This window comes from Ursus maritimus, unplaced genomic scaffold (genome assembly GCF_017311325.1).
Source record: "Ursus maritimus isolate PB19 unplaced genomic scaffold, ASM1731132v1 scaffold_12, whole genome shotgun sequence".
NCBI lineage: Eukaryota > Metazoa > Chordata > Mammalia > Carnivora > Ursidae > Ursus > Ursus maritimus.
Genome location: NW_024423564.1, coordinates 49975089 through 49991377, shown reverse-complemented (window position 1 = coordinate 49991377; position 16289 = coordinate 49975089). Strand labels below are relative to the sequence as shown.

The 16289-nt window shown below is 41.7% G+C and overlaps 1 protein-coding gene across 1 annotated transcript in view; it reads left to right on the top strand.

The window, feature by feature from the left end:
• PDE4B (phosphodiesterase 4B) overlaps positions 1-16289 on the top strand; it is a 40302-nt gene that overhangs the window by 20651 nt on the left and 3362 nt on the right. Inside the window, exons 2-9 of the mRNA XM_008690765.2 lie at positions 1000-1093; positions 7203-7381; positions 8630-8728; positions 8874-9038; positions 11097-11196; positions 13096-13250; positions 13358-13480; positions 14192-14374. Of these exons, the coding sequence (XP_008688987.2) occupies positions 1000-1093; positions 7203-7381; positions 8630-8728; positions 8874-9038; positions 11097-11196; positions 13096-13250; positions 13358-13480; positions 14192-14374 (1098 nt within the window). The remainder of the gene's footprint in view (positions 1-999; positions 1094-7202; positions 7382-8629; positions 8729-8873; positions 9039-11096; positions 11197-13095; positions 13251-13357; positions 13481-14191; positions 14375-16289) is intronic.

Below are 16289 nucleotides of genomic sequence, written 5' to 3'. Positions count from 1 at the left end.
ACCAGGACTATTCATAATTCATAAGTGCTGCAAGCCAGGCAGCTGAGTACATTTAGACAGGCTCTTGTTTCTTCGTGCAATTCCTGATTGCATTGCTCTCTCTGCCAGGAAAGAAGCAGGGAGCATAGGCTTCTTGTAAGAATGGAGTGCGAAGATGGGCTTTGTTTGGATTAGGAAATGCCCTAAATTTTGGAGACTTTGTCTTTTCTAAGTTTTGATTATTTTACCACTGAATCTGCTCCTGCTCGGCTTTCCCGGTCCTTTCGGGGGTGCTCTCTCAGAACAGTGAATTCTTTCGAAGGGATTTGTGGATTGTGGCAAGGAGAGCATTCCAAAATGCCTGAGGCAAACTATTTGTTATCTGTATCTTGGGGTTACATCAAGGTGGGTTAATTTGATTCTGTTATGTGTCTTTGATAGAATGTGAAACACGTACCTCTGTATGCTTTCTGCGGAGTAGAAAAACATCTGTAATGATTTAATTTGTGTTATCCCTTAGCCCACGGAGGCCGCTTACCGTATAATAAGGGCATGTTATTTTACATCGTATTTGAGTAGACTGTGCTGTATTTTAATCCTATTCTTTTTATGCAGCTCGATTTTTAAAGGATGCTTCTTTTTCCCCTTAGTGTTCTCTTCAACTTTTCACATATGATCTCCTCTCAAGGAGTATTTTTGAGTTAATTTCCAATAAATGTGTTTTAAGAGTTGTCACATTTTCAAGTGGAATGACCTTGACTCTATTAAAATTCCTTTCCCTATGTTTGCATCTTCAGAAGAAATCAGATGTTAATTCTAAGAAATCTTAAGAAAACCTCTTTTTTCCCTAAGGTGACGCTGGAATGATTTCGCGTTAAGGGGGTGTTTTGTAGAAGCAGTATCATTTATTTAATGGTATCTGCTCCTCTGATCTCTTGGTTCTTAGTGAAGTTGAAAACATCTTAAGTGATCGTTTGCTAATTTTTAGGTGATTAATACATTTTTCTTCTTTATATACAGTTCAAAAGAATGCTGAACCGGGAGCTGACACACCTCTCAGAGATGAGCCGATCAGGGAACCAGGTTTCTGAATACATTTCAAATACTTTCTTAGGTAAGATATTAACTGGGAAACCTGGCCCATAATTGAGATTTTTCAGTATTAATCTCTGCAACCCATCAGCGACATCCCTATGTGAGTTTGGAATGGGGTCAAGTCACAGAAAAAGCCATTTCAAGTAAGAACTAAGGAGATAACATTTAAAGTAAAAAAAAAAAAAAAAGGCAGGAAGACGTTAAAAAAAAAGAGAGAGAAAAGAATGACATCAAAGACAGAAGGTTATTATAGGCTGATTATATTTCTATGTACCTCAGGTCACCCCTTATCCACCCACCCACTTCCATCTTGGCCAAGACCTCTGAAAGGGGTGGGGGTGGGGCCCGGCCAGTCATCCAAACCTGAGGGACCAGTCTGATGGCTCTTCTGACATAGTATTCTTTACATTCTTCCAATAACTGGACTTGGAGCAAAAGATTTCCTCTTAGGTGGTTTGTAAAAGATATGGTTGGAAAATAACGGTGTGGTGATTTGACCCATGGGAATAAGCTTTGGAAGTAATTTGACTATTGCTTTGCTAAGTTATTGCTTAAAGATCAATGGGAAGAAAAGAATCTTCCCATCTCTGAAAGATTTGGCTTTCTGCAAGCTGTATCATTATCTTCCCGATCTGATGCTTTTTATCTGTTGTGCTCTGTTGTCACATTGCTGGTATGTAACACCTGACACTGTCAGAAAAGGTTTGCATCAAAGAGCCTCAGCTACTGTCAGGCATCCTGTTGGATTACTCGGGATTTCTGATCTCAGGTTTAAAGTCATTCTACTGTATTGTGAACCTATTTGGATTATATTTTTCTTTAATAAGACCTGCAAAATATGCAAATCTGTACTTTAATCTAAAGGTAGCCTTTAAATTCTGATTCTGTTGACTTTCAAATACTGCTGAATTATGCCCCTTTCTAGAACTCCACTATGCAGGGAACCAACCCGTTCTTACAGCTGGACTTCACACCTCCCTTCTTTTTGGCATCGAGACACATTCATTAAATCCATGACCGTTTGCCTTGGGGCCTTATGGAAACACACACCTCTCTCTTCTGGTTTTATTTTTAAAAATCAGTCCTATTTCTCGAATTCCAAAGCGGTTTCTGCTGTCAGCCGATCAGTCTTTGATCAGCCCAGTGCAGAGCGCATGGCATTACCAGGCAGCAGGCGGGCAGGGGCACGATGAAGTGCCTTCCCCGCTGTTTCCTTGGGGCGGGGGGGGGGGGGCTTCCACACCGGGCCTTTCTCCTGGTTTTCTGCAGCGCAGTTACAACACCTTTGTCAGGGAACAAAGGAGAAGAATTTTCATATAGCCTAGCTCCGAGAGGCAGCTAGAATCTAATTGAACAGCAAGTGTTACACACGGATCCCTTTTTCTTCATCATACCCCCTTCACTCCTTTGAAGACAGACATCTTCCACTGTCCCTGTCAGACGTACTCTGTTCTGTGCAACACCCAGTCAGTTTTCATACACTGGAAGTCTTACATTTTCCAGGTTAATGACTGTGGGAGAGAAGAACAAAGTCGAGTATTGCAAGAACTCATTTTTGTTCTCACAAACATTGCGTTTTAAAATGCCGGGGCTTGTCTGTCGTCTCGGGAGAGACTCTCAAGACTGGAGTAAAGCTGCAGGGGCACTTTGTCGTCCAAGACAGCACGGAGGCAGCTCTGTGCACCTGCGGTAGCTTTCACCAGCGCCTTGCCGAGGATGGCAAGGGCAGTTTAGCACGCTGATCTCTTTTTTATCATCATAAGCTATTAAGTGAGAAAGCTGATAAGATAATAAAGTTGAGCTCTCAGGGTCAACACTGTGTGTCTCAAGAACAGGCAGTTGTCAACGCTTTCTTGAATATTTCATTCGCAATTTGGCACATCTCTCGAGGAATACCAATTTTTTGGCTTCTTCTTATTCCAAAAATTAAATTATCAAGAACAGGTTGTGGGGGAAGGTGTTAGAATCTCAATTCTTAGAGACTCAGCCTTAGGAGGGCGTGTATGTGTGTGTGTGTGTGTGTGTGTGTGTGTGTGTGAGTGTGAACGCGTGCACGCACAAGGTGGTCCTGATCAAACAGACTAGACAGATTAAAATTTTAAATATTCTTGGGAAAATATAGGGAGAAAAAAAATCCCTTGTATCAACAAAAGATACATCAGTTGCCTCATCTGTACAATGGGAGCACTGGAATAGGCGACATTTCAGATCCCTTCCAGCTCTAACATTCTATGACTCTGATATGGACTGAGTTGATCAGTTTTGCTAAGACATACCTGGCAGTCTGAATTCTCTATAATGGACTGTAGGCTTGCAATTGGATAGTCCTAAAAAGCAAACAAACCAAACAACCAACCTTGCTTCCAAACTGCAAATGTGGGACATGGAACTCTTTTTTTTTTTTTTTTAAGATTTTTATTTATTTATTTGACAGAAATAGAGACAGCCAGCGAGAGAGGGAACACAAGCAGGGGGAGTGGGAGAGGAAGAAGCAGGCTCATAGCGGAGGGGCCTGATGTGGGGCTCGATCCCATAATGCCGGGATCACGCCCTGAGCCAAAGGCAGACGCTTAACCGCTGTGCCACCCAGGCGCCCCAGGGACATGGAACTCTTAATCCTATCTTGTGGGGTGAATATTCCTGGAGGAATATTCCTGGAGAAGCATGAATGAAGCCTTCTTTATAAACTGTCAGATCCACAAGGGATCTTATTGGCCTTGTAGTCTAATTTCCTCATTTTATGGGAGAGAAAACAGGCCCCGAAAGGCGAAGTGACCTAATCAAGATTACTTGGCTACCATATCCCTGAGCCAGAACTAAGGCTTTGCTATCTCGACTCCCAGACCTAAATACCCTGTCACTTTAACTAGGAAAGAAGGAATTGTTAGGAATTGAGACCATATAGAAGAAAATCACATCAAAGGGCGTTTAAGTGATAGCTATATTCTTTTGGAGAAAAGTCTTTAGGAATCATGATTGTTGGACCTGAACATAAAATATGTTTTTAACCTTTCCCAGCAATATAAAAGAATCTTGTCAGAGCACGGCAGCCATCTCAGTGAGCAAAAAATGGGAAGACCTTCGAGCTTTAAGTTAAAATTAAAGAGCATTTTTGCAATAAGAGCCATTGAATGTTAAAATGTGTCATCCGGGAAGGAGGGAATCCCTACTCCAAGGATCTGTGAAACTTGTGCTGTTTCCATCGAAGAGGATGGTGTCTAGCTGGACAAGTTGAAAGGCAGGCAAGAGTCCCTTTGCGAAAGCAGGCACTTACTGATACTTTTACATGACAATGAGCTCCAGGTTGCCAGCCTGAGGAAGTAAGGCAGGATCTGCAGGAAGGGAGCATAGGCAAAGCAAGATATTTAGATATGATATTATAATTTAGTATGTATTTTTACCGGCAGAGAAAGCTCATTCTTGTAAATCCCCGACTACGTCTCAAAAGCAAAAACATAGAATTTCAAAGATGCAAGGAAAAGAACTTAGAAAATTTGCATGATCAAATGCCGTGCTCTAGTAAGAAAAGCACTTCAAATTATGCCCTTAACAAGGGGAAATGAACCATGAGAGACTATGGACTCTGGGAAACAAACTGAGGGCTTCAGAGGGGAGGGGGGTGGGGGAATGGGATAGGCCGGTGATGGGTATTAAGGAGGGCACATATTGCATGGTGCACTGGGTGTTATATGCAAATAATGAATCCTGGAACATTGCATCAAAAACTGGGGATGTACTATATGGTGACTAATATAACAAAATAAAAATTATTTAAAAAAATTATGCCCTTAACAGTGTTTTGACATGACCATATTTTACATTCGTTTTGTTTGTTTGTTTGTTTCTTTGTTTTATGCTGGCCCACGATTTCCCCACTGTATTCTAACCATTCTGTGAATATAAATCCACTAAGTGTTTATGGTGATCCTTTGAGTCTGTGTTTCAGGTTATTTCCACAATGCCCCGGCTAAGCTTTTAAGAGAGGAAATTCAGAATAGGGAAACCCATCAGTTCTTCCAGTGCCTGCCTGTATAGGGAGACACCCATTAATGTCGAACTGGCGCTGTCTGTGAATAATGGCTCTCTTCTTTACTGCGATGTTCCGGATGCGGTAGCGGTTCCGCTCGATTACTGGCTGTTGCAAGGAATCTTTAGTTAACACGGGGGAAAGCTGCTAGGCCCACTAGAGGTTTCTCTATCTGCTGTGGCCTAGGGGAATTGGACAGTCTCTTAGATAACCAGACGTGAGGAATGGTGAGGAACGGGGTCGGGAAAGACAGGGGCTACTGTGACCTTTCATTTTAGCAAAAAGTTATGATTATTAGGAGTGAAGTGACAGAGAGAAAAGTAATGTCAGAAATAACATAATAGGTAGTGTGTTTTGCCAGAGATTGTGAGACCAGAAAGAAATGTTTAACAGGAACTTCAAGGCCTGGGTTCTCTGCTATGAAGTCACTGTGTCTGGAACTGAGTAATTGCAAAATAAATATCTGTTGAATAAATTGCCCTTTGAGTTTGGACAAATTGCTGACTTCATCCGAAAAGTGAGAGTGTGGGATTATTTTTGGTTCCCAAACCTGGCTCTGATCGTCAGCGTCATTTAGGAAGCTTTTTGAAACATACTGGTTCAGTAGGCCCGGGTAGGGCTCATGAATCTGTGATTTTCTAAAGTTCCCTGGGTGCTTCTGATGCTGATGCAGATTGGAAACCCCTAAACAAATTGAAATGACCAGTAAAATTCCTCTCCAGGCAAAAGCCATGGACTGACGAGGCTCGGTGCTTGCGGGCCCCTAAAGAGAACACGGGGGATGCTAGGGAGAGAGACTAGCCTTGCTCGAGGTGCTGACATGTCCAGGGCCCTGCTTCTGTGTCCCTGTGCTGGCTCGGCTTTGCTACATTGTCCACAGGGCCCTGGGAGCAGGCAGAGGTCTCTGGGGGAAACATGTGACCTATGCCATCATCTTGCAAGAGTTGGAAACCAATAGTCTAGGTCCCAGCATGCCATCTGGAAATACGTCATTTTCTAATGGAGAAGTCGTCTTTGTCCTAATTTTTACTGTAACAAGCAGAGATACACGTAAGAACTTCTGAGAGCTGCATTAACTCTTTCAGCCACAGGGTGTCATTCAGTTCAGTGAAGTAGCTGTTAAAGCAGTTTAATGAATGATTGCCTCCGGGCACCCACGGGCATCCCTGCGGCCTGAAAGAGTTAATGCATTTTTTCAGAAGCACTCAGGATAAAGCCCCCTGTGAAGTGAAATGGGATATTTGGTTGCTGATACTTTTAATAGCATGATATAAAGGGAAGAACCTCTGTGAGAAGGTAGATACTTTCGTCCCTAATCGTAGCTCTGCTATTACCTTGTAGCAGAATTTTTTAAACGAGTAAATGAGATCAGCATACATATTTAATAAGCATAAATAGTTTAATAAATTTAATGCCTGTGACAAACGAGAGGCATCGTTTATTATTAATTAGCAGAATGAATAAAAATAAAGCGTGAAGTAAAACTGATGTACTTTTCCTCTGAACTTCAAATGATGGTAATAAGCCAAGGTTTCAAGTCATTATTTGTAGATTATAAACCATTTATTTCTCTAACTTACAGACTGCTCGTCTAAACCGAAATGATAAGTTTTATCCAGTTAAAGTTGTTTGGATTTTTTAAATTAAAAAAATGAATACAAACATGACAAAAAGAGCAGAACATAAAGCCTGTTTTTATTAACCTGGACCTGGCTACATGAACCTTTTCTATTATACAGCCATATAAGTTATTTAATTAAAAAAATTTACATGTACATATTGATGCCCTACCTTGAAAATATAGAAGCGTAATTCTAAATTATGCTACAGATAGAAGGTGGAGGATTGAGTCCTACCTGTCCTGCTTGGACAACTTATTTCACTCCTTTGGGCCTCGGTTTATTTCGCAATAAAATGAAACAAAAAAAGTTTCCTATTTCTCCCATCGGGCTCCCAGGATTGTCCTGGAGATCAAGTGGGATAAGGTAGGACCGTCCTTTATAAGATGTAAAATCCATTACAGGACATTAGAAGTTGTTTTGGATGTTGCAGTGGGTTCTCACTGGCACGCAGGGGCTGAAAAATGTTTCCCTTGTTGCAGACAAGCAGAATGATGTGGAGATTCCGTCTCCCACCCAGAAAGACCGAGAGAAGAAGAAAAAGCAACAGCTCATGACACAGATAAGTGGTGTGAAAAAACTGATGCATAGTTCAAGCTTGAACAATACAAGCATCTCACGCTTTGGCGTCAACACAGAAAACGAAGATCATCTGGCCAAGGTGTGTCTGAGCTGGGGGCGCGCACATGCAGCTCTCTGCTCTACGGCAGGTAGCTGCCCAAAACGACCTACTAGAAAATAGCAGGGATCATTGTTGCTTTATGATTAAATTATAGAAGGCGGCTGGTGTGGCCTCTTTGTCCATTGCTGGGCACCGAATTTGAGACCCTTTTCCGACAACAAAGGACCAATTTTTTTAATTCAGAGTTGGATTTGTAAATGGAAGTTCCTCATGAATGAGAATCCTACAGAAGGCATACTGGGAGAATCCACAGGGTGGCCAGGAGACAGGACTGAATTGTCCCAGAGGACAGATCTGGGACTATATGCCAAGGACTATTTGGAAAATCTGCACTGATTGGCAGAGCTAAAGAAGAAATGAGAGAGGTCGACAGCACTGACTCAGAGCCCAAACCCCACCAGTGGAGGAAGGCACAGAATTCACACGTCCCCTAGGGGGTCGTCTAAGGTGACCACTGAGGTCCTTGAAGCCTTGTGACAGTAGGAAATGAGCTCCTTGTGAGCAAACAGACATTCAGGGAGGCTTTCTGAGAGATGCCATTAGAGCAAGGGGCAGGCCTCTGGAGAGAGCCTAGATCCCTTGTTCTGGGCAAGAATTCAGAATGGAATAAATTACGCCTTTAATCAGATAATCTTGGAATAATCCCACAACACAGGACCAAATAAGGTTTCTCCCAGGTCAATCTGTGGCCCAAGAGCTCTAAGATAGAATAATCCATGGTTGGCATTCTTCATGACCTTTTACATTAAGTTAGGGTTGACTTCTGCACATTCTAGCAACTGAGTTTCCCCAACCTGGCCCTTTGTGATAATAACCAAAGGGTAAAGGAGTTCCCCTAAGATGGTTTTCTAGCTGTTACTAATGGGGCAGTGCTCAGTGAAGAGGAGAGACAGGGAAATGGAGCTAGAGGGACCCTAGGCACTTGCAGCTACCTCTGAATGCAACTTGGTTGAGGACTGATGTGTGGCAAATACAGGTCAGCAACTAAATCTGTATATTAGGCACACACTCTCCCTTTTCTGAAAAAAATATACAGAAATTTGTAACTAAAATAAAGAGGATACCCAACCTCCTAGGCCATTCCATTTTCAAATTTTCCTGCAACTAGAACACTCGAAATAGACACTCTAAAGACTTAGCCAGCCATTGTCCAAAAACTAAATAAAAATAATGAAGCATGCTAACAAAACTGGCCTTATTCCTAAATTCCTCTAATTTTGATTACAGGAGCTGGAAGACCTGAACAAATGGGGCCTTAACATCTTCAATGTGGCTGGCTATTCACACAATAGGCCCCTCACCTGCATCATGTATGCCATCTTCCAGGTGAGTAAAAAGGAGAGAGTATTGCTTATTGAATTCGATGGCTCTTTATGATTTTTTTTTCCATCCCAGTTTACTTTCCTGATTTGACTTTTTCCTCATTTTTGGACATCCACTTATTTATTTTCTAATCCATTTTACTACATAGGAAAGAGACCTCCTAAAGACATTCAAAATCTCATCTGATACATTTGTAACCTACATGATGACTTTAGAAGACCATTACCATTCTGACGTGGCATATCATAACAGCCTACACGCTGCTGACGTAGCCCAGTCAACCCATGTTCTTCTTTCTACGCCAGCATTAGATGTGAGTAGTTATGATCTGGTTTGCATACCTGCCCATCCTCTTTTAAAAGGTGCTACACAACATGTAACATATTTACGGAAATAATTGCACGTGTTCGAGCTGGTTCCTTATTAATGTGTAGCATCCATCAATTGGGTCGCTAGTAAAAACAAATGGCACTTCTACTTACGCTGCTTTCGAATATCAGAGTAACTCTCTCTTATGTCTCTTACGATTGAAATTGTTTAATTATCAAGCAATTAACAGGGCGCTTTATTTTTTTAAGATTTATTTATTTATTTGAGAGAGAGAGAGTGCACATAAGTGGGGGGAGGGTCAGGGGAGAGGGAAAGAGAGAATCTCAAGCAGACTCCCCACTGAATGCAGAGCCTGACGTGGGGCTCAATCTCATGATCCTGAGATCATGACCTGAGTGGAAATCTAGAGTCAGACGCTTAACAGAATAAGCCACCCAGGTGCCCCCAGGGTGCTGTATTTTTCATTCATCTCCAGTATCCAGTAAGTGGCCAGTTCAGCATCTAGTATGTAGTTTATGCTTAATATGCATATCCTGATCTGAAAGGCCCACATCATCCCAAACACTGTGAGGGATAGCACAGAAATATACTCTAAAATGTCTTATATAGTTCCTGTTGGGAGTAAGCATCCTATAGGCTTATTCTCCTGAGAATTCATAAAACTGATTCTATGGGTTGAAGAAAAAGTAAGTGAATATCTAGAACTGAATATCTAGAATTAATAATGCTGAAGCAAAGGGGAACAGTGTTCCATTTTGCTAGACATCTTGCTGAAGGTGGCTGTGACTCCTTCCTTAGTAGATTAATGCATTTCCACGCACCAGTATTAGCAGCAATGTGCCCAGCAGGCCATATTCTTCTTTGACATACAGCAATGGTAGTCAGGTCCTTCCAAAATGTGTAGGCTCACTACAGAAGGGGACTTGTCAACCCCTATCCAGCCCCACCAGATTCACAGGTTCAGTTTGGAAGGTGAAGAAAGATTCAACTGGCCCCAGCTCTATTGTTTGGATTCCATATTTCCTGAGAAAAGAAATCCAAGAAGATAGGAAAGTGAGTTGGAGCTGAGGCTGTTTTATGCCCTGAAGGAGACAGTATTATTTGTATGTTCTGTATAAGGATTATAGAGTGGGTCAACACTGTTTGTCAACTACCCGCTGTTATTGATAGGATACCTATTGTGTAGCCAGAAATTGACCACTGGGGGCCACACGTGTTTAGAGAAGGGAAAGCTCAACGTGTCCTTAAGCAGTTAGCCTTCACAGGAGAGGTGGACACTGAGCTGGCATTTAAGGAATCACAGAGGATGAAGAAAGACATTACAGCCAAAGAAAGACCTTTTAGTCAGAAGAAATATATACCTATACAAATACTAGGTTTAAGTTATCGTGTACAAGTGGGGCAGAAGAGGCTTCACAACATGGCATGAAGGAGTAGAGCAGTGGGGCATTAGGTTTCCCTTCTTAGGAATGTTCTCAGATCTTGACCATAGTAAACATTTAGTGGATAGGAATTGAAGGAATGGATGAATGAATGAATGAATGAATGAATATATGAAAGCTTCTGACCACACTACAAATTTAGCTTTGGGAAATAATTTATTGCCAGTCTTATGAGTTTAGAATTTAGCCTTTCTTCTTTAAGTTACTTAGCCTGAAAACATGAATGTTGTTGTATCTCAGAGCAGAGCCAGTCTGACTTGCTTTTTTTGACTTGTATGTGCTTGTGTTATGTAAGCACCATTCTGCTGTACCGCTTACCCAACAAACAAACATCAGGCCCCACCTGATCACTCACCATGAGCATGGTGCTACTGCCTTCCTGTAAGCTCCATGTGGGCGTGGGCTTCCGCCATCATCCCTCTCACACTAGACCTTATGATGATGGATATAATCTATGTTTAATTGTGCATTGAGACAATATGTACATCAGCAAACAATCCTTCTCTCAAAAGAATGAAACAGGATACTTTAATATGAAACTGAATAAGCAGGATAGGCCAGTGGGACATGGAGTTAAATGTTTTCGTTTTGCTCTGCAGGCCGTCTTCACCGATTTGGAAATTCTGGCCGCCATTTTCGCAGCTGCTATCCATGACGTTGATCACCCTGGAGTCTCCAACCAGTTTCTCATCAACACAAGTGAGTTCACTACTAGAGCAGTCATTTGAGATAATTGTATGATTCATTGCTTCATTTCCCCCCCTAATGTTTTCATTATGGATGATAATAAGGGTAATAATGAGGTAATCCTTCCATTCCACTCAGGCTGGTCAGACCTTTCCTGGATACTGTGTCCAGTCTGGCAACATAATTTTTGAGCTGCATAGAGAACTTGGGAAGGGTCAGAGGAGAGCCATAAAAAGTACTCAACATTTGGAAAATACAATACATGAGGAAAGAGTAACAGATGTGGAATTATCCAGTAAGGACAAGGAAAGGCTTGGGGATAACGTGATAATGATTTTCAGTGTTATGCAGGGCTCTCACATAGAATGATGCGACTCACTAGTGTCCCTCTCTACTGAGGAGGCCCAAAATGAGCATGGGAACCTCCAAAAAGAAATAAGACTCCAAAGAAAGCACTGGAATGCTTGGTCTATAGTAGGGAAGATGACCCCGGTGACATTTAGTGCTGGTCCAGCCTTATGATCGATCGCAAGCTATACTCAGTGATTTTGTCTTGCTGAAAATGTTCAGTATCCATGCCAATGAAAATCCACGAATTTCTGCTAGTGCACTATTTCTAAATGCTAAAAATCTCAGTACTTTTTCTTCTGAGAATATTAGCTATCCAGTTGTGGTCATGATTAACATCAAGTCCTGATGGTTTTATAGAAATGTTTGAGCTACTTGGCTATAAGAGTCCCTGTCCTACTTCATCACCAGAACATCTGCATGATCAGGATGTGGGGTAGATTCATTTCTAACCTCGTTCTTCTACTGAAAGAATATTAACTTTGGGCAACTACTTGGCTATTGGGTTGTATCAGCTGGCAGAGTGTGTGTCACAAATCAATCTATATACTGGCCAGTTAGCTTCACACAGAACAAATGGCTTTTCTGCTACAGCCACAGAAAGCACTAGAACATATACAGCCAGTTTGCCGAGCTGGGATTGATCACAGGGTGAACAGGGCCACGTATTCGGAGGATGTAACACAAAGAACACAGTTACAGCAGTGGTATATGAGTGACAACATGTGCAATGAGTAACCTGTCACCACACCACCATCATCACCATCACCAAAGGCTATTATTCTTTATTAAGAGAAAATGTTCCTTCCAGAATTTGTTGGCCGTATTCTCCAGTGCAGACCAGGGCTCTGCCTAACAAAAGATGTCTGATTCTTCTGTGTGAACGGCAGGCTGGAAGCTATCATTTAGGTATCCAGATGTTGCTATTTCTGACATATAGGGCCAGAGGACAGAAACTCTGACATCAAGATTGTTCTGAAAAACTATTAATGTTTTGTTGCCATATTTGTAGAAAGCTCCAAAGAGCTAAATTATGTGGATAAAAGAAAATTTCATACTCACACTATTATCATCTTTGAAAAATCAAAAAGTCACAGTGGACAAGACTGGGGCATCTATAAAAAAGTGAAACAGTTTGAAAATCCTAATACATAGGATAAAGTTTAGTGGCATTTTCAGTTTCTTCCTTTCCAAAGCACAAAATGTGTGAAGACATAAAGGAAATTACAAACTGAGATAAAAATAGGGTTTAGTTGCTTGGAAATGCACTGACCTAATGTTAAATTCTTCATCTGAAATGAAGAAGGAGAAAAAGGATTTTAAAATACCGTGAATTTTAGTCAGAGAGAAAGCTTAGGCACCCACATCTATGACAAGCGTGTTTTGCTTGGAAACGGACTACTTCCCTTAAAGAGGGAAACGGTTTCTCTGATGAGAAATGACATGTGGATCTTGGTTCCTGACATCATTTGGAGAGAACTGGTTCTGATTTCACACTGAGGTCATCCAACGTTGGAATTCTGTCCCTTTCTTACTAAGTCATCATTTCCCCTTGTTTACTAGATTCAGAACTCGCTTTGATGTATAATGATGAATCTGTGTTGGAAAACCATCACCTTGCCGTGGGCTTCAAACTGCTGCAGGAAGAACACTGTGACATCTTCCAGAATCTTACCAAGAGGCAGCGCCAGACGCTCAGGAAAATGGTTATCGATATGGTAAGACTTCCTTTTGAACCCTTCACTCACTTTCCCTTCCCAGAAGGAGAAACGCCATTCTCTCTGATAAACTGAGTTTCCTGAGACTCATGTTCCTTTTACCCTAGGTGTTAGCAACTGATATGTCCAAACACATGAGCCTGCTGGCAGACCTGAAGACCATGGTAGAAACAAAGAAAGTTACAAGTTCAGGTGTTCTTCTCCTGGACAACTACACAGATCGCATACAGGTATTTGACGAAAGCCTTTGATTTAACACAGAGCCAAACCAAACTAAACCAAACAACAGTTAAGAAATGAAAACAAACATCGGTTCAGTTAGTCGCATATCTGGTTATTATTACGACTTGGGCTTATTTTAAGAACAAGCTAAGGAAAATGGACATTCAAGTTTATCCTCGAATTTATGAAGAAAAACATAACCCTATTTATTGAATTGCTGAGTTCTAAAAATAAATGGCAAAATTCATTTGTAATAGGGGATACGTGACTGCTGGTCCCAAAAGCTCGAGTTTGGATATAAATCCCATCAACTTGAAGATTGTTAGGTCTGTTTTGATTATACAAACTGCCATCAGCTGGTCTCTTTCCACAAGTGGAAAATATGAAGACATCTACTTTGAGTAATTCTTTGCATTTTTTCCAAATTGGGGAAGGGAAACGATGGCAGGATTTGACCTCTAATGTCCCTTTCAGTTTTTACATTCAGTGACTGTCAGTCCGAGAAGACACACATTTTCCCTTTCAGGACTTCTATAATGGTAAATAACCAAGTCTGGCCAGCGTCACTGTAATACTATTTTTTGGTCAACACACCACAATTATAATGCAACTAAAATGTTCTTGGGGTTGGTACCAAATGTACTAGTACAAGAGGCAGGAGATGTTCTGGTGGTATTTACGCTGTATTTTATGGGATTTTCAAAACTTGATGATTCCAGGTCCTTCGCAACATGGTACACTGTGCAGACCTGAGCAACCCCACCAAGTCCTTGGAATTGTATCGGCAATGGACGGACCGCATCATGGAGGAATTTTTCCAGCAGGGAGACAAAGAGCGGGAGAGGGGAATGGAGATTAGCCCAATGTGCGACAAGCACACGGCTTCTGTGGAAAAATCCCAGGTATCTAATATGAAATTTTCAAAGTTTCTGTGAGCTCTGCTGATTGTAGAACTGGAGGGGTCTATCTAATTCTGAAGTTATAAGGAAGCAGCAACCCATTTAGTTCCATTCTGTTTGTGACTCATTTGTCTTCTCCATTACACTCAATTTCACAGGGCGGAGGCAAAGCCGTCCTCAGAAACTCATCGAAGTTTGGTCTGTGTATTCTCAAGCGGTTTAGAGAGTTGTCTATGACCTTAGCAAATCCAGCTGACTGAACTCAGAGCTGCTGCCTCCCCCCATCCCTCCAGATTTCTCTTATCCCTGTCCTTATCCAGGAGCTCAACTCTTCATCCTTGCTTCCTCCCCCGTCTGTTGTCTCTCCGTAATCAAGTGCACTGCCAAGGGTAATCTCATTCCGCATACCTCTCCTACCTCACAGCCGACGCCCTGTCCTGTGTCCCCTTCCAAGGTTGCTTCTCTACCTCTGAGAACACGCTGACATCTTTGGGTTGTGTCCAAAGCTACAAATCCCCTGTGCGCGGAGGACTGGGGACGATATGCTGACGGCCGGGGGACGCAGAAATGCCTCAGCTACCTCTAGCTGATACTAGAAAGTATCAGTGTCCTTACAGAGGCTTCAGGGCATGCTGAAATGTTATTTTTTTTTTCAGGGCACCAAATGGCCTGAGCCAAGTAGTCCTGAGTAAGAATGGGTCTATAGGCTATGCCAGGTCTTTATCACAAAACCATGAAGGATGCTTTTTGTTAGTGTTTATCCTATTTCCCCATTACCTGCTACCCCCAAACTTACGTATACTTGTAATATTGATGCAGAGTTCCCTTGCAGTTGTTTTTTTTTGTTGTTTTTTAAAGAAACCCAGTCAAATGAGTTTGAAATCTGTGAAAGTGCTCTAAAATTCTAATAAGCTATAAAAATGTATCCTAACATTCAGTTGTCAGGGCCAATTCAAATTCCCTAAAACCTTAATTCGAACAATTAGTTATTAGTTAATTAGTCAATTAGAATAATGCCCATTTATTATCAACAGTGATGTTTTATATTTATATGGCATTCTGTGTGGTTTTCCACACACTTTCCCAGACCTTGTCCTATTTGAACCCCCACACAGCTTTGTGAAATAGACACAGTGGCTACTTTCCCAGTGCATCAGGTGGAGACGCTGTCCCCTTGGCTCATTTCACCAGTTCCTGAGTGACCCAGCTGCCCTCCGCCCAGAGCTCTTCACTCTCCATCACCGTAGGCAGGTCTCCCTGTTGCCATGACATCATTGTCCACTCTGGTGTTTCCCGCAGATGGGCTCTGGCAAGCATTGTCTGAGTCGCCTGGCAATATAGCCCTTGACAAGGTGCTCTTAGGATTTGTAGAGCTCTCTCCTCCCGGAGCCCAGCAAATAAGCAACTAGAGGCTACCTTTCAAAAAAGTGCTGAGCATTTAGCAGAAGCAAAACAAATAAAGAAAGGAAACGACTGCACGGTGTTCAGTTGATTCCATTTTCTCCATTGCCTTGGGCTTGTTTTTTCAGGTCCCTGGAAAACACCTTGAAAGTAGTCTCTAAAATCGATTAAATACACATAAAGAAGGAAAAGGGAGGAAAAGGGATTGGGTGGAAGCAAGAGAAATATCTGAATCATCTGCAGTCAAGTTCACGTAACCAATGCAGATCAGAGATGTCCCTGACTTTGGTGTGAGTTATGTTAAGACTAGGGAAGCACCAGGGAGGAGAAGATAAATGATACATAGGTCAACAGATAGGTGATAGGCAATGAGATAGATAGATAGATGATGATAGATAGATAGATAGATAGATAGATAGATAGATAGATGGAAAGAAATATATAGCTATAGGTAGATATAGATAAAAAAGAGTCACATATGAACTTTGATATATTGAATGATTTGCCGAAAACCAGA